This window comes from Empidonax traillii, unplaced genomic scaffold, assembly GCF_003031625.1.
Source record: "Empidonax traillii isolate 1590-97213 ecotype Southwest subspecies unplaced genomic scaffold, ASM303162v1 scaffold543:size1229247, whole genome shotgun sequence".
In the NCBI taxonomy this organism is placed as follows: domain Eukaryota; kingdom Metazoa; phylum Chordata; class Aves; order Passeriformes; family Tyrannidae; genus Empidonax; species Empidonax traillii.
Genome location: NW_020955736.1, coordinates 973,427 through 994,350, shown reverse-complemented (window position 1 = coordinate 994,350; position 20,924 = coordinate 973,427). Strand labels below are relative to the sequence as shown.

At 41.2% G+C, this 20,924-nt stretch overlaps 1 protein-coding gene across 3 annotated transcripts in view; it reads left to right on the top strand.

Annotated features, from left to right (window-relative positions):
- The first annotated feature begins 1,642 nt into the window (after positions 1-1,642).
- Positions 1,643-20,924, top strand: part of ATAD2B (ATPase family AAA domain containing 2B) — a 72,932-nt gene continuing 53,650 nt past the window's right edge. For 2 of the 3 annotated variants that reach the window (XM_027897476.1, XM_027897474.1), the window contains exons 1-4: positions 1,644-2,093; positions 17,768-17,922; positions 19,380-19,426; positions 20,436-20,589. In XM_027897476.1, the coding sequence (XP_027753277.1) occupies positions 1,938-2,093; positions 17,768-17,922; positions 19,380-19,426; positions 20,436-20,589 (512 nt within the window). In that variant the 5' untranslated portion in view covers positions 1,644-1,937. Of the gene's footprint in view, positions 2,094-17,767; positions 17,923-19,379; positions 19,427-20,435; positions 20,590-20,924 lie in introns of all 3 variants that reach the window. The other variant, XM_027897475.1, reaches the window with a different exon arrangement.

Sequence of the window (20,924 nt, the reverse complement as noted above, 5' to 3'; positions counted from 1 at the left end):
TCAAAAACCCTTGTAGGTTTTTAATTATTTTGTCCTTTAGCCCATGAGTGTATGAAATTACTACATCCTTTTATATCCTTTAAACAAATAAATGAAGAAATAAAGGATATGAAACCTACCAAAACCAATCTCTTAGAGCAGAATCACTTTACTTTTTAAAGATGCTGCAGATTCTGGGACAGGAGATGAAGTACTGTTGCTAATACAGATTAAAAGCTTTTAAATAGAGAATGTCAGATGAGAGTTCCTACTCTGAAATGCACTGTATTTTGGAGTGTCTCATAAAAATGAAAATTTGTTGCTATTCAAAGTAGGACTCTTTTTTTCTTGGATATTTAAATAGCCCATTTTCTTATTATATGTCCTGATGTCATTGTTGCATATTTTCTGTTTTTAATTATGTGCTCTGCCATACTTTTTTCAGACTGTAATCTTGGAAAGAAAGATATGAGACTATGTAGGTAAAGCAGGATAGTAGTTTCTACATTTATTGTTCTTTACTTAAAACATTACTGCACTTTCCATCTTTAAACAATAAAAACTCTTTGATAAAGCTTGCTTGAGCCTAACAGTCAGATCCACGTGACCACTAATTTAATTATACTCTTCTTTTTTTGTTAAAGAGGCAGGAAGCACTGAAATGACTTGCCCAGCTGTGTCAGACAAGTCAGTGTGAAAATTAAAAGGTTGAGACTTTGTTACCTGCAGCTGCGTGCTTGTATTACTCGGCGAGTTTTCTTTTACAAAGCTCTGGGTTTCGGGGCTTGTGTGTAGGCACAGGGATAAGTTCAATAAGGGGCAACAAGTGGTGAGAGAGGATTCTTGCTGTACATCGTCAAGAAGGGATTGGGTTCGTGAATAGTCAGAAGTGTTTGTGAATAGTCTCAAAAGCATTTAGGCATCCGATGTTGGGTAATACATTGTATTCTTCATCCCTCTGAAATTTGGTTATCGGATCTGTAATAAGGAAAGTGAGAGAAAAATGAGCTTTCCAAGGACCGAGCAACAAACATCAAACGCAGGCTGAAGCAACCGGGCACAACACGGGAGATATCATCGGTGACTGGTGCGGCGGGAGAAGCAAGGGCACAGTCAGGATAGCCTGGCTATCAAGGGTATTCCTTAATAGCGAGGCTCGTCAGGCTGTGATACAGTTTCCCACGGAAAATTACGGAGATCCCATCCTTGGGAGACGTGTCAGCCCAAGCTGTCCTGTCAGCGCCTGGACAGAGCCTCCCTGGGCGGGCAGAGCCGGCGGCCGAGCACCTTCTGGGCTGCCAGCGCTGCCCTTCACCCCCCGCGACCTCGGGCGGCCGCTCCCCCCCCGCCCTTGAACTCCCCATCCCTCGGCTCAGCCCTCAGGGGGCGGCGGCGGATCCCGGGTCACGCCGGGACAGGCCCGTCCAGCGGCTCGCCAAGCGCCGGGAAGCGCACTCTGGGGCTCTGTGGGCGCTCGGACCCCGTCACAGAGCCAGAGGCAGAGCCAGAACCGGTGCCAGAGCCGGTGCCGAAGCTTCTCCCGCGGGACCCGCGGCCGCCACCGCCTCCCGGGGCCGGGCCGGGCCCATAGAGCGCGCGGCGTCGGGATAGAACGGCCGCGCCGGAGCCGCAGCGCCCCCCGGCGGCCGCTGGCGGGGGCGGCGCGGAGCGGGCAGAGAAAGGGAGCGGGGACAGTAATGGCGGCCAGTTAGAGCCGGGCTGAGCCCGAGAGGCGGCGGCGACAGCGGCGGGAGGAGCCGGCGCGGCTCCGGCTGCGTCTCTGCCCGGCGGAGCGGCTTCCCCGGAGGGCTTTTCTTCCTTCCTCCCTCCTCCCCCCTTTCCCCCTCTCCCTCCCCTTCCCCTCCCTACCCGAGCCCCCGCCTGTCCGCCCTCCCTCCCTCCCTCCTCCCTCCGCGCCGGCGGCGGCGGCGCCCCCCGTGTCCCCCCTCGCCGGGGCCATGGTGAACACCAGGAAGAGCTCCCTGCGCCCCCTGGGCAAAGCGGCGGCCGCGGCGGCCGGGGCCGGCAGCCATTTCATCTCGTCCCGCACCCGCTCTTCCAAGAGGGGCACCAAGGCAGATGCGGCCGGGCTGGAGGAGGCGGCGGCAGCGCGGGTGAGCACCGGGGGGCTCACGGGCAGGGACGGCGGCGGGAGGGCAGCGGCGAGGCCGGGGAGTCGCTGGGGACAGCGCCGCTGGTGCCGGGGGGGCCGCGGGCAGCGGGGCCGGCGGGGGGCGGTTGCCCAGACAGGCTGTCGGGGGGACGGCGGGCAGCCCGCCGTGAGAAGGCACCGCGGAGCCGGCGGGGACGCGGGGGCGGCTGCGGTGGAGCCGCAGTCCCAGCGGGGTCAGCGGTGGGGCGACGGGGGCCGCTGACAGGGGCGGGGGGCGGCGGGGACACGGTCGGCGGAGCTGCCGCGGTGCCAGTGCCGGGCCGGTGCCCAGCGGGCGGGGGTTCCGGGGGTCCGGCGGGGTCCGGCGGCGCGGGGCTCCCCCTGCGGCCGCGCCCGGCGCTGCCGCCGCCAGACAAAAGTTGGGAGCTGCGCCCGCAGCAACTTCGCAATAATCCTCGGCCCGGGTTTGTGTGGTGGTGGTGGTGTTGTGTTTTTTTTTTTTTTTTTCCTTTTCCCTAAATGACCTCGATTCGGCCGGCGGCTGCGCCGGGAGGAAGCCGGTATTAGGGAAAGCAGCCCCCCCACACATCCCCTCACGCCCGCCCCGTTTTTGTGGCACGGAGGGTGCGACTTTGCCGTCAAGTTTAAGTTGAATGCTTTCCCAGCCGAATTTACTGTGGTAGCTTTGGTTGGAAGGACTGAATGGCAAGTGGAATTCTACAGCCCGATTTGGAGAACTTAACATTTGGTGAATTCTAACTGGAAGAAAGAATTCGGGAGACTTCTTCCTTGTCTCTAGGCGGCTTTGTTGACAAGAACTGCGGTTGGTTTTTTTTTTTTTTTTTAATGGGCACGGAATTAATTAGGTTGGAAAAGACCTCTAAGATTATCGAGTCCAACCTTTGACCGAACACCACCTTGCCAGCTGGACCGTGGCTCTAAATGCCGCGTTCAGTCCTTAAACACCTCCAGGACCGTGAGTCCACCACTTCCCCGGGCAGCCCGTTCCAATGTCTAATCACCCTTTCTGGGAAGAAATTCCTCCTATAGGAGGAAGTATAGGCAGGACTTTATCTTCACTTGATGGAACTTCGTGTGTTGCCTTGAAGGTTTACACTGGTAGTTATAGCTGCCTGCTCTGCATGTATATTAGAAAAACAATGTAAATATGGAAGTGAAAATTGAGGGTCAGAGGGACAGTCCTGCATCAACTGGACACATCCCAGCCCTGCTAAGGAGGAAGTTAATCAGACAAGCAGAAAAACAGCAATAATAGCCAGAGGCAGATCAGAAGGATGACAAGGATGACACCTGGAATTCTCACAAAACCTTTTGCTCCATTTTTTTGGTCTTAAAATACTAAAAATACCTCAGATTACTGACTAGATACTCCATACCTTCTGTGCTTCTCTTTCAGTTCTTTCATGCTTCACAGTTCATCCCTTCCCCCATCTTACTTTTTCCTGTTCCCCATTTCTTCCTTGTTTAATTTCAGTAGACTCCTGGGGATGCAGCACCATAGCTGTAAAAAGCTGTTCTGCTTGTTCTAGTGTGCAGTTTCTGTTTATTCATATCGTGGGGCTTGTGGTTTGTGAAGCAAAGTTTGGTATAACCCTTACTGGCTTACTTTGCAGGGAGTTTGCTACTGCTAAAAAAAAGTAGCTTGGGCTTCTTTCCAAATATTTTTAATGTGTGAATAGTATTTCCACACGATGAATCATTAAAATGTTTAAATTGTTATTTTCATGGTGTAAGGGAAGGAGATGGTACAAAATAACGTCAAATATTGTAAATACTTCCCAGGATATTGCCCGTGCTTCTAAAAGAGCATTTCTTCTAAAGTTAAATGTAAATTTTGGTGTATGGGAATAGACTTGTTCCACTTTGCAACAAATCTCATGCGTTTGAGGTAGAATTTTTTTCTTTTCTTTAAGATGTAATTGCCAAGTATGAGCAGAAGTTATCCAAGAAGGGTGTTTTGTAAAATATATATCTCTCACTGTATTTTCAAGTTGTCTTTGTACAACTCTTTTTATTCTTCAGATGGAAGTACTGTCAGCAATGCAACGTCTTTCTGAGCTTCTGAATCTTCTTGAAGTAGTGCCAGAGAAGGATCTCAGTGATTAGGACATGAATAACTGTAGCAGTAGGGAGACAAAGCCTTTGCTTTTGGAAGCGACTGTCGGCAGGCAGATAGTGAGGCTGTGTTCTGTGCAGAAGGCGTGCTGGGATCGTCTTTATGCAGTTGTATGTTGGTTTTTTTTTGTTTTTTTTTTTTTTTTTTTGCAGTTGACTGGAACAGTGTGTTCATTTTAAATCTTTTGGGTGTCATGTCAGGAGACCCAGCCTTACCACCAGCAGTTAATCGGGTTAATGGGCAGCTCGAGTTTGGAGCTTTGGCAGGGATGGGATGCTTCTTATTTGCACTGCTTGACTTAATTTTCTTCTATGGAGGTTCTGACTTGGACTCCCAGAGAAATGGTCTTCAATGGCAATGGTTGTGGCTCACCTTTCAGAATGTATTTTGAAAGATCATCTCTCTCTTCCCTATTGGCAACAAAAACCAAGTTAGTAACCTAATGGCATCCTCTATGATGCTAAGTAGACCAGACGGGGAGTTAGGTGTTGCCTTCCACCTCTTTTGTATCTATTTTCAATTTTCTTCTCCTTTTTTTCCTCTTGGCTACTTCTGGTATACGTAGGATTGTGGCTTTTTGGTTTTTGGTTTTGGTTTTTTCCTTGTACATTTACAAGAATAGGCTTGAATCTCTCCTTTCCCAAGAACTGGAGTTAAGTTTCTAGTCTTCTGCTTCAATATTATGCTGAATTACATATGACCAGTGGTTTTTTTTTTATTTGTTCTGAGTTTGGAAGCAACACACATTCTGTGGAAATGGGCTGTAATAGTCCAAATGCCCTTATCATGTTCAGTGTATTCCCTCTGTAGTACTTGCTCAGCCCAGAGAAAGCAATGACGTCAGGCTTTGAAAAGTAAACTGGTTTGAATTATTGATTGGCGACCACGCAGTCAGCGATGAAGATGAATACATGTGTGTCTGTCTCCTGACCAGAAGCCAGATTAAAATGAACAAAATCCCTCACTAAATGGATCAAGGAGCCAAGAAGTTTATTGTCTGAGATGATGTCATAGCAGAGTGCATGGAGAGGGTACAGAGGGGAAAAACTGGCCTTTGTTTTCTTCCTGCATCTAGGACTGATTTACACACTGTTTAGTAGAAATTGAAGTTATGGTTACATAAATTTATGTTCAGTCTTTATACAGATGATACGTATTTTTTTCTTTCTAGCCTTAAAACTTGGAAAGTGTTCTGGCTTTATATTAAAGCATTCTGACAAGAAAAGTGCATCAAAATGTTCTAAAGTTTTCAGAAACAGAATTGTAACACAAGGTTTGTAAATCTAGTGGAATTCATTCACACTGTGAAAAAATTGAGGATACTTTGACCATAAGTGGTTAAATTTGTGATTTATATCTACTAATGTCTGATGTTTTCAGATACTGAGTTGTGATTGCTGGTAACATTTACTTGGCAATTGAAATGATTTTTCTCAGTCATCTTGAAACACAAATCAAAAATGTTGATCAAGAAAACTTAACGAATTTACTGTGAAATAAACACTCTTAAATCATGTCAGGGTACTAGTTAGACATTTTGGAAATGTATACAAGATTAGCTTAATTTAATTAGCCAAGAAAGCATTAGCAGTGCCTTAAGAGCTACTTGAGGGCACGGTGATAATTGTAACACATGATCCTCGCTAAAAGTAGTGCTGCCAACATCGTTCAACTTGCTCAGTGGCAACGTAGAGCTCTCCATTGTGCTTAATTGCTAATGGGAGCAAACAGGGGCTGGAGGATTGACATCGGGTGCTGCAGTGTGGGAAGGTAGAAAGCTAAGCAGTGTATTTGTGCTCTGTGATGCCAGTACATCTCAGTGTCTCTTGTTGTAATTCCTCAGTCTGTAGCAATAGAAATGTTTTCTGATTTCTGGGTGGTAACATAGGTTTTGTAGCATAAACTCGTTGCTGTGTTTTACTCCTTGAAAGGCCTTTAATGGTCAGTTGTTGAAAACATAGAAAAATAGCTTAAAGAAAATACTGTTAATTCTCTTAAAATACAAGTTTCAAATATAACCCATAGAGCTTTCTAAAAATTTAATTTTCCTTTATGGAAGAGCCTGATTTGGATTAACAAGTTTTCTTTTTTGTCTATGCAAAGTGTCTGGTGGTGTTCTGGATGCTCTGCTGTTTCGAGTAAAACTGTAAAGAAAGCTAGATTTTCCTCCTTTGCTGGATAAATGACACTTGCTGTCCACCTGCATGTAAAGCTCTTACAGGGAAAAAAGCTTCTCTCCGATATCTATGTTTTAAAGAATGGAACTGCCTTCCTGTTTGAGTTTACAGTACCATCAGTAAAGGTGCTGAGGTTAATGCTTTTACAGTTCTTTGAAATACATCCTGAAATAAGAGAGTCTTGTGAAGTTATTCCAAACAATTTAATTTAAAGGAAGAGTCCCAGGAAAGCTCATATTTTCGGTGTGTAATAAAATATCAGGTTCTTTCTGGTTTAGTGGTCTGCTGCTCTTTTGGGACTTAGCAGGGAAAAATCAGTGATCTAAAACGAATTGTGCAGGCTGTTCCTTGGTAGCGTGGTGTTAATACAGCTGTGAGCAGTGGGAAATGGAGCAATTGTCGGAAGCAATCTGTGTTCAGGGTTCTATCAGAATACCATACAGCTGGTATTTGTAATCCTTTCACGTTTCTAAGGGGGTGTCCTGAGCTTGAATTCTTCCTATGTGTCCTGCCAAATCAGTCTGGGCCCCTGTCAGGGGGTCACCTCCAAAGTGACACAGTCAGGGCACCTCCAAAGTGTCCATGGCTTGTTTTGGGAGGCAGGGGTGCATCCTGGAGGAAGCTGGTTATCCTTGGTGTCACACTGTTCCAGGGCCTTCAAAGGAAGCAATATAAAGACTAATCCAGTGAGTGGATGAGAACTCCAAAGAATACTCAGGAAATGGTGTTGATGTTTGGTGTGCTGCATTACTTCCTCTGAATACTGGGCTTGTCCCCAAGTGATATTAAAAGCTGCTTCTCCAACTACTCTGTCTCAATCTGAACTTCAAGCAGAGGGCTTGACCCGTGGCCATGAGACAGCCCATGACAATTCTGCAGGAGTGGCATACAGCTTGAGGTTATGCAAGATAATTAGCTCAGGTAATTACATTCTGATCAGCTGCATCCCCCTGCAGTTTCAGTTGGATGTGGTATGATTTTGCACATCCTGTCCTAAATTGTTGAGTGTTTGCCATGCTGTGGAAAAGTTTTAATTCCAATCTAATGATGCTTTAAATGATTTCCATGTAAAACTTCATAAAAACCTTCTCATACTAAAGCTTCCAGCAAGTAGGCATCAATGAGCTGAAGCTTTCACTGCTCTTATTTTGCAGCTGTGACCCTTTTAAAGGTTGCTGATCATTTATTAGATGTTTTAGCTCTAATGGATTACTTTGTGTGTGGGTAATACCACTCATGAACCCATTTATTGCAAAGGGAGCTGACAATATGTTTTTAGCCTCTTTTTGTGTACACTTCATGCTTTACTGCTTTTTCTAAACAATTTTTCAGTCTGACTTCACTCTTGAAATATTGTCTTTATTACCTTTGATGGGATTTTCATGGTTTATTTTAACCATTAATTCTGCTTTAAATTGTTCAGGTATTGTTTTGCATTTATACTTGCTTGGATCCTGAATAAATGTAGTTTCTTTTTGCTTGGTAGCTATTTAAACAGGCAACTTTTCAACCAGTTGTAAGATTAACGTGTAATCTTCTGTAAGCCTTTTGATTTTACACTGCTGAGTATGTGGATGCTATAATAGCTTCAACTCCAGCTGAACTAGGTCTGAAGGAGGCAATTTTAGTTCTCCTATCAGAAGTACAGAATTTAAAAGCTTCTCCAAGTTCTGTAATTTTTTTTGTAGTCTGTACTGAATTTTGTGGTTTTATCTTTATGCTTCTAGTAGTGTCTGTTAACAGTCTAACTAATCTAAAGCTTTGGTGCAGAGTTTGTGTCCAGTTGCAGTTGGAGCAGATGCTTTGGTTTTGGGTGTTCTCATAATTTGGGAAATGGGCTTTTTGCTTTTTTTCCAGTCCCCAGTCAGTCCCTCATTTTAAACAGATAAATTGTTGAGCCAAGCTATTTAAATAACCTGAAATGAAGAAGCTGTTCCTTCTGTACATGTGGAAGAGATTACTTGCATTGAAATTTGTTGCCATGCTTCAGCAATCCCTCATTCCAAATACTTAATAACTACCATCTATTATTTCTCTGATTTATCTTTCAGGCCTTGAATGTTGTTTTTATCTTAAGACTTCATATCACAATTTTACATAATTTTAATTTTTTCTTCTTTTGAAATACCGTCTTCAAGTGCATTATAGTTAGGGTTGTAGATTGTTTTTAATCCCGTGTTTTTATTCACATAGAGGGCCACCTTCTTGTAGCTTCCCTTGCTACAGACGCTTCCTTGTTTAGTTTACTGAGCTTATTTCCTAGTCATGTCCAAACCTTGTGGAACCCTCTGGTCCAAGGGTTCTCTGTTCTCCTCCTTGCAATCATAATTCAGATAATTCTGCTTCTTTATTTATGTTTATAATAGTACTAAAGGAGGCCATGTCCTCTAGGCTTTGTTTGGGATGGGGATGTTCAGCAGAAACAAGATGGATTTTTGAGGACTGAGGGAAGGAAAAAAAGTTCTTTGAGTGTCTTCTGTTTTTCTGTATCTGAATTGTAATAATTCTTGACTAATTATGTAAACATAATATTTGCTTTATAAGTCTTTGTTAACAGAGTCAAGAAAGTAATGGAGATAGTTAATATGGTTCTGACTAAAAATGTGTTGCCTTTAGTATTCCTTCAGTGTTAAATAAGGAGGATCAGTGGTTTTAAAAACTTCCTTTAAGTGAATATTGTAGAAAAATTCTGAGTGAGGCATGGGCCCCATACAGCAAGTAAAGCTCTTCTCAGTGGGCTTGTTCTTCTGAAGGTGTGTGATCTCTCATGTGCTGTGAGCTCTGGCTGTTGACTCTGCAGTTGTGAAAATCAACAGTATTAATGCTTGCCAGGCCATTTGATCAGCTGGATCAGGATCATGTTACTGGTCCAGCTGAAACTCTTTCTCTTCCCCACATCCTCCTGCTTCCCCTTGCCTGCCCTCCGTCCTTTTGATTGGAGTATCAGCTGCAAATTCACATGTCACCCTGATTTTAGTGAAGGCACAGAGGAGGAGAGAGGAATGCTCCTGGTGGAAATGCTTGTAGTGGGAAGATGATCATGAGTAGAGGACAAACCTCATCTCACTATTTATGGGCTCTGTTACAGTTTATCGGAGGCTGCTCTGTGGCTTACTCTCCATTTTGTTTGTGAACATACAAGTCACCTGTAGATTGGGGGAGTTTTTTGGTGTCACATCGAAGCCGTTGAAAGGCACTCTCTCAGCCTGGATGTGAACAGGTGTCTTTTTCTATTATAGACAGAGGGAATGGTTGCAGGTGTGAAAATCCCCAATATAGTGCAGTAGGTAGTGGTTTCTGTTTTTAACTTGTAAGCTTTTAACTTTTCTCAAAAGCTTTCACATTTATTAAAATAACCTGAATTCTAGAGTTGAAGAGTTCCAGGAAATAAAATGGAAATCTGTTGAAAAAATGAAACAGATCTTCCCATGCAAGAAGTATTTTTTTTTATCTGAATGAGTGGGGAAGAGTTTATTTTTCTGAGAAAGTCTAAATGATGGTATTCTTTATGTTCTTAATAGCCATTATTGACGTAAGCATTGGTTAGTGAAAAAACCCCAGAAGTTGAATGTTAAAAGAATTTAGATCATCCTGTAATTGAGACATTCTTTGCTATCATTACCACTTAATGAAATACAGTGTTAATAGTTGTTTATTCCAAGATCATCAAGCACTTAAGCATGAATCTTATTTTCCCTTAACACCTGTGGAGAGCCAATGTCTGATAAACAACTGTGTGCAAACAAATGGAAATTGGAGAACTGCCACCAGACAATGGGTTCCTTTAAGCCAACTTGGTCTTTTCTCAAGCTGTCAGCAAGGTTAACACGTGAGGTCCTTCATGAAACTTGGATGTTCTCAGTAAGGTATTTAATGTGCTGTAATCTCAGTACATTTATTTCCTAGCCTCTTGCCCCTTGAAAGCACAGGCAGAATAATAGAATGATAGAATGGTTTGGGTTGGAAGGGACTTGGAAAATCATCCAGTTCCAAACCCCTACCATGGGCAGAGACACCTTCCACTAGACCAGGTTGCTCAGAGCCCTATCCAGCCTGGCTTTGAAGAACTCTTACCCTGGAGTTTTGGGACACAAGGGCAGATGTTCAGCGTGCAGCAGTGTGTTATGTACCACCACAAACACAGTCTGCTGGATTATGCTCCACCTCATGTTCAGTCATGTTGCCTTCTTTACCCAGACAAGCGTATCAGGTCCTACCTCTTCCCACCAAATAGGTAGCCAGTTCTCCTATAGAAGAGGGGCTGAGGGCATTTGGAAAGGGCCCAGGAAAATGTGGGTTGGGGTGGGGAGGAGAAGAGCTTGTGAGGATGTGTTGGTGCTGGAGAGAGTGGGTAGCGTGGTGTGTCATCCTGAAATTAGGACACAGTGCAGATGCATAAGGCAAGGTGTGGTACCTGGTTTGAGCACACTGATGAGAGCGTTTCAGCTACTGAACATTTCTACTGAGCAGGAGAGTTTTAGTCCTTTGGTGTGCGTTTGTTTTTGTGTGTTGTTTGTTTTTGTTTTTTTCCCGTTGATGAAGAAGCTATAATGCAAAGTGCTGAGCTTAAAAGAAAAAAAAAAAGGAAAATAGGGATTTATTGAAGGGATTTATTACATTCTTGTCAGGTGACATTATCACAGTCATGAGAAAATGATCTACTAAGTAGAATTTGGAACCAGAAAAGAGTTGATCATAAAATATCTCAAAGAGATTGTGAAGCCCTTTGTTTTTGTTTTTTTTTTTTTTTTTTTTTTTATTTGCTTAGTTTACCTAGCCCAGAAATGCACTAGGAATTGTACCTAGCTCCTACCTCTCATCAGTAAATCTTATAGTAGATGTTTAATGCAATGAATGTAGAAGTTAATATTTAATCCATATTTTTTACCTTTGCAGAAAATGATACACAGGGGAGCAAGAGGTTCATCCAGAATCACTGTGCAAACAGCTAGAGAGTGTTTTTTGGTGTATTTTATTGGTGTATGAAATCAGATGTTGTGGTTCAAACACAGAAAGGTGCAAGTTATTTGTTAACTGAATAGTTATGTGAGGGCAAAGATGAGTCAAGAGCTTAACTAATTGGTACACTGGGGACACAATCACAAATTTTATTTTGTAAAGACGATTTTATCTTTTTAGACCACTGGGATAAAAGTGTTTATTAAATGCATTGACTAGTCCTGAGTGTGTATTTTATTTCTTTCAATGGACAGCCTGTTTCTACAAGAATTTTACATGAACTGGTAGAAGAAAAGGTAGACCAGATTTTCTTCACATGTCTTTTTAAAATATTAATCCAGATTATTAATACCCTGGGATGTCTGAGAACTTGTGCTGTTATTCATAAGATACATTTTAAGTTAGAAGGTAGAAAGTTTGAAATAACTGGAGGACCTGGATTCAGTTTCTTCAAAGTTAGTAAAAATAAGATTGAGACGTATCTGAAGTCATTGTCTTTTCAGTCAGTCAGATGAAGAGGAAAAACTTATCTTTTAATATCAGAAGTTAAGATTTAACTAAAGTTAGAAGCAGAGGTTTTTGAAAACCTGTAGCTGAAACAGATCTTTTGAAAATGTTTATTTCATTATTATTAAGGGAAAGTAACTTTCAGGGTCTTTCGTGCTTGTTCAGTGGGTCAAACAGAAAAGCTATTTGTGCATTTAACGAAATGCAGAGAAATAGGATAGATCAGCTGAAGATTGAATGTCGGTGTATTAATTTCACTTTTAAAACACGGGAAGAGGTCACAGGAAACAGAAAAAATACAGTTGCTGCAAGGTTTAAGAGAGTGGGTTGAAAACTCGCCTGAGTGGGGAGTTGTAGGAGCAGCTGTGGGAGTGCTCAGGGTGTGGCAGAGTCAGAAGGGTGTGACCCACACATTACATGGTGAGGAGAGCAAGTCTGACGGTGGTGGAACACTCAGATATTCTCATGTCTGCATGCCTGTGTCTGAGAACAGCTGAACCTGTGGCAAACCAGACGGAGTCTGTTTCAGAAATTGCGAGGTGTGGTTGTGGTTTGAATGTTATATCATCTCTTACTTGAGAGCTCCGTGAACTCGCGTTCACATGCTTGGAGATGGCAATGGTAGAGATGGTTTGTACTCGTCCTCTATTACCAAGACTACTGGATTTAGGATTATTTTGGGATGTTCAGACCAGCAGTGTAGTGAGGGACTTCTTCAGTTATTTTTCAGCTTAAAAAACAGAAGAAACCGAAAAACCCTACCCCCTGTCCTTCAACATGCTGTAGGTAATCTTTGTATTTCAATTTGGGAGTTAATCCAGTGTCATGCCTTAGACAGCTGCTTCCTGTGATACACTTGAAGGCACCTCTCGGAGAGGAGTCCCCTGGTATGTGTGTCCTTCAGTCCTGCTGAAAGACTGTGTTGGTGGTCCCTGTGTTTCTAATAGGATAGATGGAGAAAGAAGAAGTCAGTTTTATTCATTGATTTCTAGTTTGTGTTCTTCCAAAACTTAGGGACTTGTTCTCTACATGTTATAAGTTAAGCTCTGTTAGTATCAAATTATTAGTTTTAAATTTAGGGATGGGTATGGAAGAGATTGAAGGTAACACTGTGTATCAGTGGTTTTGTAGCTTGTTCATATGTCTATTATGTCTATTATAATATGTCTGTTATAATAAACATTTTTTCCATCTTTCTCCTTTTTCTTTACAAGTTGAGAAAACATAGAGATAAATATACAGCTATATTTTCTTACTGAATTTACTTATTTCAGATTTTGTTTCTAGATTTATCGGTACCATCATTCAAGTGCCTTTGGTGAAGGTGTATTAACAGTTTGCCCCACTGCCTCTGCAAGACTGTGTGTTGAATCTTAGCAGTAGATTTGTGGTATTCACTCAGTTGTCACATTCAGTTTTACTCCTGAATCCGGTGATAATAAAGACTGTGTTTTGCCAGTCTAGACCATTGATAGTGCCCTGTTAATTCCAGTTATTTCATTACTCTTTATTAGAAGCAGTGCTTTCCATAAGAAGCTGTTCTGGTTGTTCTGGATTACAGCTGGAGTTTGGTGGGTCTGTCATTTCTGTTGATCTGTTTATCTCTTTGTACTTCCTGACATTACGTAAAGTCATTTTTTGATTCTTCTGTGCTTGCTTTTTTCTTTGTGGCTTTGTTATGCTTGCAGGCAATTTCTGACATGATTAAGATTTTATTAATTCATAATCTCTGCCTTCTCTCAGCATGTGAGTGCGTTTGCTTCAGTGATGGGGTTTCATTAGGAGCTTTGAGTTCAGTGCATTGGTTCCTACTTCTGCTATTGCATTATTAATTTTTTTAATTTTTAAGTTTGATGCTTGTGTCATGTCTTTCTAGTCCCAGAACGTTTTCATGGTATGTACTGTTAAGTAATAAGTTTCTGGGTTGAAACTGAAGTGCTATTTTTAATCATGAAAGGTATAAATGGTTTGAGACCCAGTTACTTGAGGGAGCTAGTTGAGTGCTGTGGAATCATTAGACCTCTTTTGCTATAAATGGGAGGAAGCAGTGGATAAACTGCTCTCTGTAAAGGCTTCCTAAATTGAAATTAATTTCATTTCTTGTTCTAGCATATCCCAGTTTGGGTAATCTCTTGAGTGTAACGAAAGCTCTATCTCCATATTTTATGGTAGATAGGTGAAAGTTCCGGATGGCAGTCTAGTGTGATTTGATTCCCTAGAGCTTGAATTTTTAAGATCGTCTGTTAACTGCAAAGTGGAGCTTGGATTCCTAGTAATGTATTTAAAATTTCAGTGATTTCAACTTTTTAGTAGCTTTGTCACTACTTCATGGTAAACCATTTTGTATATTAAAACATCTTATAAGGCCTGTGTTCTAACGTAGGTTAGTATTGGGCTTGACTGTCTTAAATTTTAACTTGGCTTTTACTTGCTGAGTTTGTGTGTGGAGTTAATATGCAGACAAGTGAGGCACAATTGAAAATAATAGCCCAAACAAAGAATAGCCTGATTAAATAAACTCCTTCATTGCTAGTGTGGTTCTTTAGGCAGTTGCACTGTTGTGATCACACTGACCCACCCTTCCAGATTCTGAAGCTATTTGCCAGTAAATGTTCATTCGACTCCAGCATTAGAGATCTCAAAGATATTTGGCCTTTATAAATTTTGTGAATATTGGTAGCAGAGGGAGACCTGAAATAGCCGGTTTTGTCTCCAGTGCCAGTATTTTGTTTAAGCTGCTAGCTGACCACTTGCTCGTAGCTCCACTCTGATACTGCCTTTGACGGATGGACAAAACAAATGAGGGATCCTGGCTGATCTTGAGACTTGGGACCAGAGGCAGGGAACTCAGAGAAAGGTGATCATAAGAGACCTGGAGCAGTTCGGCTCTTTGCATGGAAAGGGCTGGAAATGGAGTATAGGAACTTGTGCTTTACTAATTTCACTGCTTGCTAAACAGCTTTAATGTTACCCCTCGTAAAGCTTTGTTACATGCCGCTTCATCTTCCTTAGTTTCATTTTCTCTGTCTCGCCTAGCTGGTTTCAAACTGGTTCTGTGGCTTACCTTGAAACTCTTCTGTCCTGCACAGGGGAGCTCTTGTAGTTTCAGAAAGTCGTTACTAAAATTGATACAACAGTGCTGCATTTCGATTAGCCACAAGTTTACTCGTGGACTTATTAAAGCAAAAAGTACTATGCAAATGCTTAGAGTGTTCAGAAGTGAATATGCAGGCTGTTAACATTTTGTAATAAGTTGGTATTTTGCAGTTGCAGAACATTATGGAAAACAGGTGTGTGGCTGCTCATGGATTTTACAGTGCTGTGCAAGGTGCAGGTGTTTTGTATTTAGGAATGGTGGTAGTTACCTCTGCTACCACTTTGACCAAGTCTTAGGTTTAGATCCCAAATTCTTCTTTAACTAATTTAAAGTTGTAATTGGGATCTTGTAGTATAGATTTTATTTTGAGTTACATTGATGTATGTCCTGGAGAAGTGAAATAATGAGGAAAAAAAAAGAAAAAAGCAAGATGCCTTTTTTTTTTTTTTCTTTTACTAGGGCTAAATGAGTCTTAAGAATTAATGTCTATATGGACCTCTTTCTTTCCCTAGATTTACCTTGCCAGGCTAAAAATTATCAAAGCTGAAACTACTTTTAAAATGACGTGAACATGAACTGGCTAACATTTAATACTAGTTTTCAGTATTTGATATTTTTTAGTATTATAAAAAGTATTTATAAGTTTTGTCACATATAAGATGCAGTGAATAAATAGTTCATCATAATGAATACTGTATTAATTTGTTATTTGTGTTGTATTTAATATTAGTTAATAATTGTTAAAAATATGTATTGGAGGACAAGATGTTAAGGTGTGATGTAGACAGCTTATTTCACTTGCAGCTTTCTGTTCCTGCAGGCAGTGGTCATGTCTTCACCTTGTTGTTTTTCCCTTGCATTATCTTTTGTATTTGTCTGATCTCTCAGTGAAATGATTCAGATCGCTGTTAGAAGTTCATCTAACAGAAAGAAAGTGAGCTTTTGAAGCTTTAGTGAGATGATTGGGTTTATGAGTGGGTCAGAGAAACATCAGAAGAAGATCCAAGGAGGTTGGAGTGGTTCTGTGTAGTCAGGCAAGGGATGCATGGGCCAGTCCCTGGGTCAGTGATGTTGAGCTGCCTTGTCAAACTGCACCCAGACATTTGGATTTCATTAGGCTTTCCACTTTCTAAATACTGCAGTGGGATATTCTGTCTCGTTATAAGAAGGGATATTTAGTTTTCTAATCACAGAATGGGCTGGAAAGGATCTTAAAGATCATCTAGTTCCAACGCTCCTGCCATGGGGTTCCAGTAGATCAGGTTGCTCAGAGCCTCACCCAGCACACTTCCAGGGATATGGGGCATCCTCAGCTTTTCTGGGCAACCTGTGCCAGTGCCTCACCCCCCTGACAATAAAGAACTTCTTCCCAATATCTAATCTAATCCTCTTTCAGTTTAAGGACATTCTCCCTTGTCCTGTCACTCCATGCTCTTGTTAAAAAGTTCCCCTCCATCTTTTTGTTGGCTGTTTGGGCACTGGAAGGTGCTATAACGTCTCCCTGGAGCATTCTCTTCTCCAGGCTGAACACCTCTAGCTATCCCAGCCTGGCTCCTGAGCAGAGGTGCTCCAGCCCTCTGACCGTCTTTGTGGCCTTCTCTGGACTTGCTCCAACAGGTCCATGTCCTTCCTTTGTTGGGTACCCCAGAGCTGGATGCAGCACTCCAGGTGGGGTCTCAGGAGTGTGGAGATAGAGAGACAGAATCCCCTCCCTCAGCCTGCTGCCCATGCTGGTTCTGGTGCAGCCCAGGACACCACTGGCTTTCTGGACTGCAGACACACATTGATGGGTCATGTTGAACTTCTTGTCCACCAACATCCCCAGGTCCCTTCTCCACCCAGCAGCAGATGTGCTTGGGATAACCCCAGAGGACGTGCAGACCTTGTACTTGGCCTTGCTGAACTTCCTGAGATTTGCCCAAGGCCCACCTCTTGAGCCTTTCAGGGTCCTGCTGGAGTGTCGTTATACTATTTTGATGAAATAAAATTTGTGCTTTATAGAATCCTTTGGGGTTTTTTTTGTTTTGTTTTGTTAGTTCAGTTTAACAGGAGCAGATCCTCTGAAGTTTACCGTCTGTCCATTTCTTATGTACAGCTCTGACATAATCTCTTGCTATTATCTTTGAGTTTCTCCCTTATGTTACCTCTGATAGGTAAAAACAACAGAAAAAAACCCTCCTCTGGAACTATTTAGGTGCTTCTTAAAAGGTGTTAAGACTCTTGTGGTTGGTGTGTATAATGCTGTTCATAAACATATTAGACAAAAATTGCCATGAAAGTATAAAGTCCACTTACAGTTTTTCCTGGGTGTGTGGTGCACAGTTTGATGGGTAGAAGAAGGTCTTCGAAAACTCTTACAAGAAGGAAGAGCATAATGTGTTTAAGCATTTTAAAGACAGAGATAACATCGTAATAAATTAATGCCATGTTTGTCAGTATCTTAATTTTCCTCAGACCTTTTTTTCTTCTTTATTGCACTATGAGCTCTTTTGCAAGTAGGTTGAGAGCGGCAGTGTTATGTATGATATAAAAAGTACAGTTAGAGAAATAGAATGCTTATTCAGAAATACAGATGAAATATTATGGAAATTTAATATTTAAAATGAAATATTTTCATAGTTTTTTGTAATGTTTTCAGAATAAACGTTTTTAATATTTCACATAGGCTGATCACTAAGAGTTTGACAGAGACTTCCCTTTTACTAAACTGAAGTTTCCTCTTTTTCTGGAAGGATATTTGTGATAAGGTTATTACAAATGAGCCAATTAAATGTGGTCTGATGCTTTTTTCTTTTCAGAAGGATGAAGGTAGTGATGCTAGTTTGAGTGATAGCCACATCTCTCCTCCCGCCAAACGTACCTCAAAACATGCTGATCCTGTGTGCAAAGACAAATCAAAATCACGCAGTACTGGGCAGCGAGAGGAATGGAGCATCTCAACTGGACAGTCCAGGTAATTGGTGCCAAGAGAAAAAGAAACTCTTGCCAATTTTCCCTGTGTTGTTAACCCTGCTATTTGTGCAGTCAGCTGCAGCTCAAGAGTCTACTTCTGAAGCGTGTTATTTTCATGCATTTTTGTTTAGTTTAAGACTCCAGGAGTGTGGATTACATCAATCCTCTCAGCTCTGTTTCCATTCTATGCATATTTGTGCAAAAATAGAAAGTAATTTTATTTGAGTTCTAGGTTCTTGATACCTCTGAATTCAGTGAAGTAACTGGTATTTTCACGTATTTAGGTTGTAAGAAGACATGACATTTTAATTAGAAAATCAGTGTTGTCGTCTTTAGGGAATGGATAATGGTCAAGTTTATTTCCATTGTTGTTTCAGCCTCTTGTCCCTGTTTGATTATAGAGACTCAAGTAAATTTTATGTATTATTGCCTTAGTCCTGCCACGTTTTTATAACTTGAGAGAGAAGCGATTAATTTTGTTTTATAACTGTGATTTGTAGTATTTTACAAAGCACTCTTGTATTCATAAGGTTCCTCACACAATTACAAGTAAATATGAGACAATGTACACAGTATTTTCCTGATCCATGAAATTTCAGTTAATACTGATTCTTTTGCAGATATGTATTTCGTATTTATGTACAAATCAAAATCATTCTTGTAATTTGTATGTAAGAGTGACTGTAGATCACTACTGGACTGTTGTCTGCTAGGATGAAGTTTATTTTAAACCTTTGTAAATCCTAAAATAGACCTTTTTCTGGTACTTTTTTTTAAGACAGAATAAACGAAATATAACATTAATATGCCATGGTCACTGGGAATATATTGAAACTTATGAACATTCTATTTCTTTTTTTGTAAGTGTAGACTTGTACTGTACCTCTTAGAAATGTTAAGATACAAAAAAATGTTAAATAAGGCCAGGAGAATTTAGATCATTGTGTCAAACGAAATTTGGCCAAGGTACCGAAACTCTTGTTGTTACTCATTTAAAAGCCACTGCAACATGTCTTTGCATCTGAGGCTTTTGTTGTTTCTGCCAAAATCCAAAGTGCTGCGCTCAAGAGTCATCTTGAGTCACTAAGGCTTTTCTCAAAAGTTTGTAGCTTCTGCTGTTTTATCCAAAGTGTTGGAATGGTAATTGCTTTTGGTGAGCTATGTCAAGGTTCTGTTCTGAAATTTAAGGGGAAACTTAACAGTAGGACATGGCATGAAGGAATTAATAAGAAAAAGAAGTTTAGATAATTCAAGGGTTTTCGTACAATTGGTATTAGGCAGTTTTGTCCTCATTCCAAAGCTGGGCATGAAGCAGATGCTTCAGAGACTACACGTCACAAAGGTTTTGAAATCATAGTGTATCATGTAGCATTTTGTGTTTAAGGTTTATTTTCAACCTGTGCCTCTAGCTTGGCTAAGGAATGTTAACGTTACTTGTGTGTCTGATCTGTTTCCCAGGTTAACTTCTCAGCCTGGTGCTACACTACCAAATGGACGTAGCTTATGTAAGTGTTTTATAGCAAACCCTTTTGTATCTACTTTTGCATTCAGCAATTTTATGTCAGTGATATTCAGTGGCATATGTTTTTGATAACTTCACTGATTGCCCTGACCATTTTGACCAGAAAAGTTACTGTTTTGGCTCAGTTTTCTTCTGTCAGCATCTTGGATGCTCTCTGTGGATATGGGGATCATTTTTAGATGAAAATCCATTTCTTTTCTCAATTCAGACCTGTTGGCCGTGAACTTGATATTTTTTCTTAATTCCCAAATTACTCTTAGGAACTAATTTTGGCCTTCCTTGCCCAGCTGGTCTCTTTAATTACTTACTCTCCTTGCTTGTCTGAAATTTGGCCTTTTGTAGTTCTTAACATTACTTAAGTCTACTATTGCTTTAGAGAGACCTGCCTTGTCTGCAGCTCCTGCTACCTTGAACAATCTTTCTATATGCTTGTACCTTACAAACTTGCCATTCCATTGCTTTTCTCAGCTAAAACCACTTTGTCTTTCGTGTCCCTTTTTCATCAATTCTGTCCCGTTTAGTTCTGTGTGGACTCTATGTACATGTTAATTCATTAAGCATATTTACTATTTTATTATTTATTGTGGTGCCTAAGGAGCAATCAGGAGTGGGATCTCTTTTTGTTTGGCACCGTACAGAGTAACTGGGAAATCAATATGTTGTATATCACCTTTTGATACTCTGTTTGAAAGACTAAGAATTGAAACTGAGGGCCAAGAGTGCATTGTAGTACTGATGTTAACTTAAAAATATTGAATGGTTATTTAAATGCCAGATTTTCATCATAAAGTAAGATTATCATATAAGGAAACAAGCCGAAGAAATAGCTTTTAAAATAACTTTGTTAGGAATTAAAAAGAATACAGTTCTTTAGATCATACTGTGCTCCATAACTTCTGATTTATTGTCCTTGCTAAGTATTCTCTTACTAATTCTTGTTTGTGAAAATGTTGTTTCCTGCATTTTTAAGTAGTAATACAAATTTCTCTTAGCTCTCAAAAGCCACCCCCTTCGAGGGGAAAAAAAGGGAGATGGGGACCATGCTTGCATAAACGGAGATATAGAAGTCAGAAAAAGTTGTCGGTCCAGGAAAAACAGATTCGAAACTTTGAATCAGAGTTTATTGTTTGATCAGCTAGTAAACAGGTATGTGGGGATACTTCAGTTGTATTCACAACTTAATGATGTCTTAAAATTAGAAACCTCTGTGTTGCGGTGCCGTGTCTGTTTTACTGTGGGGATGCACTGAGACAAGCTAGATTGTGGTTTGAGTTGCAGCTGGGTCTTTGCTGTCACTGCCCGTGGTATCCATGCTCTAAACGCAGAGCACCCTCCCAGGCTTTCATTGAGGAGGAATCTACTCTGTGTTTACACCTGGTTAAATCTGTATGTTGGCAGTTACTGCAGAGTGCCTGACGTACTGTAAATCCACACCCTAGTTTGTTTCTTGGTAACCTGTTTATGTAGTGATACCCTAAATG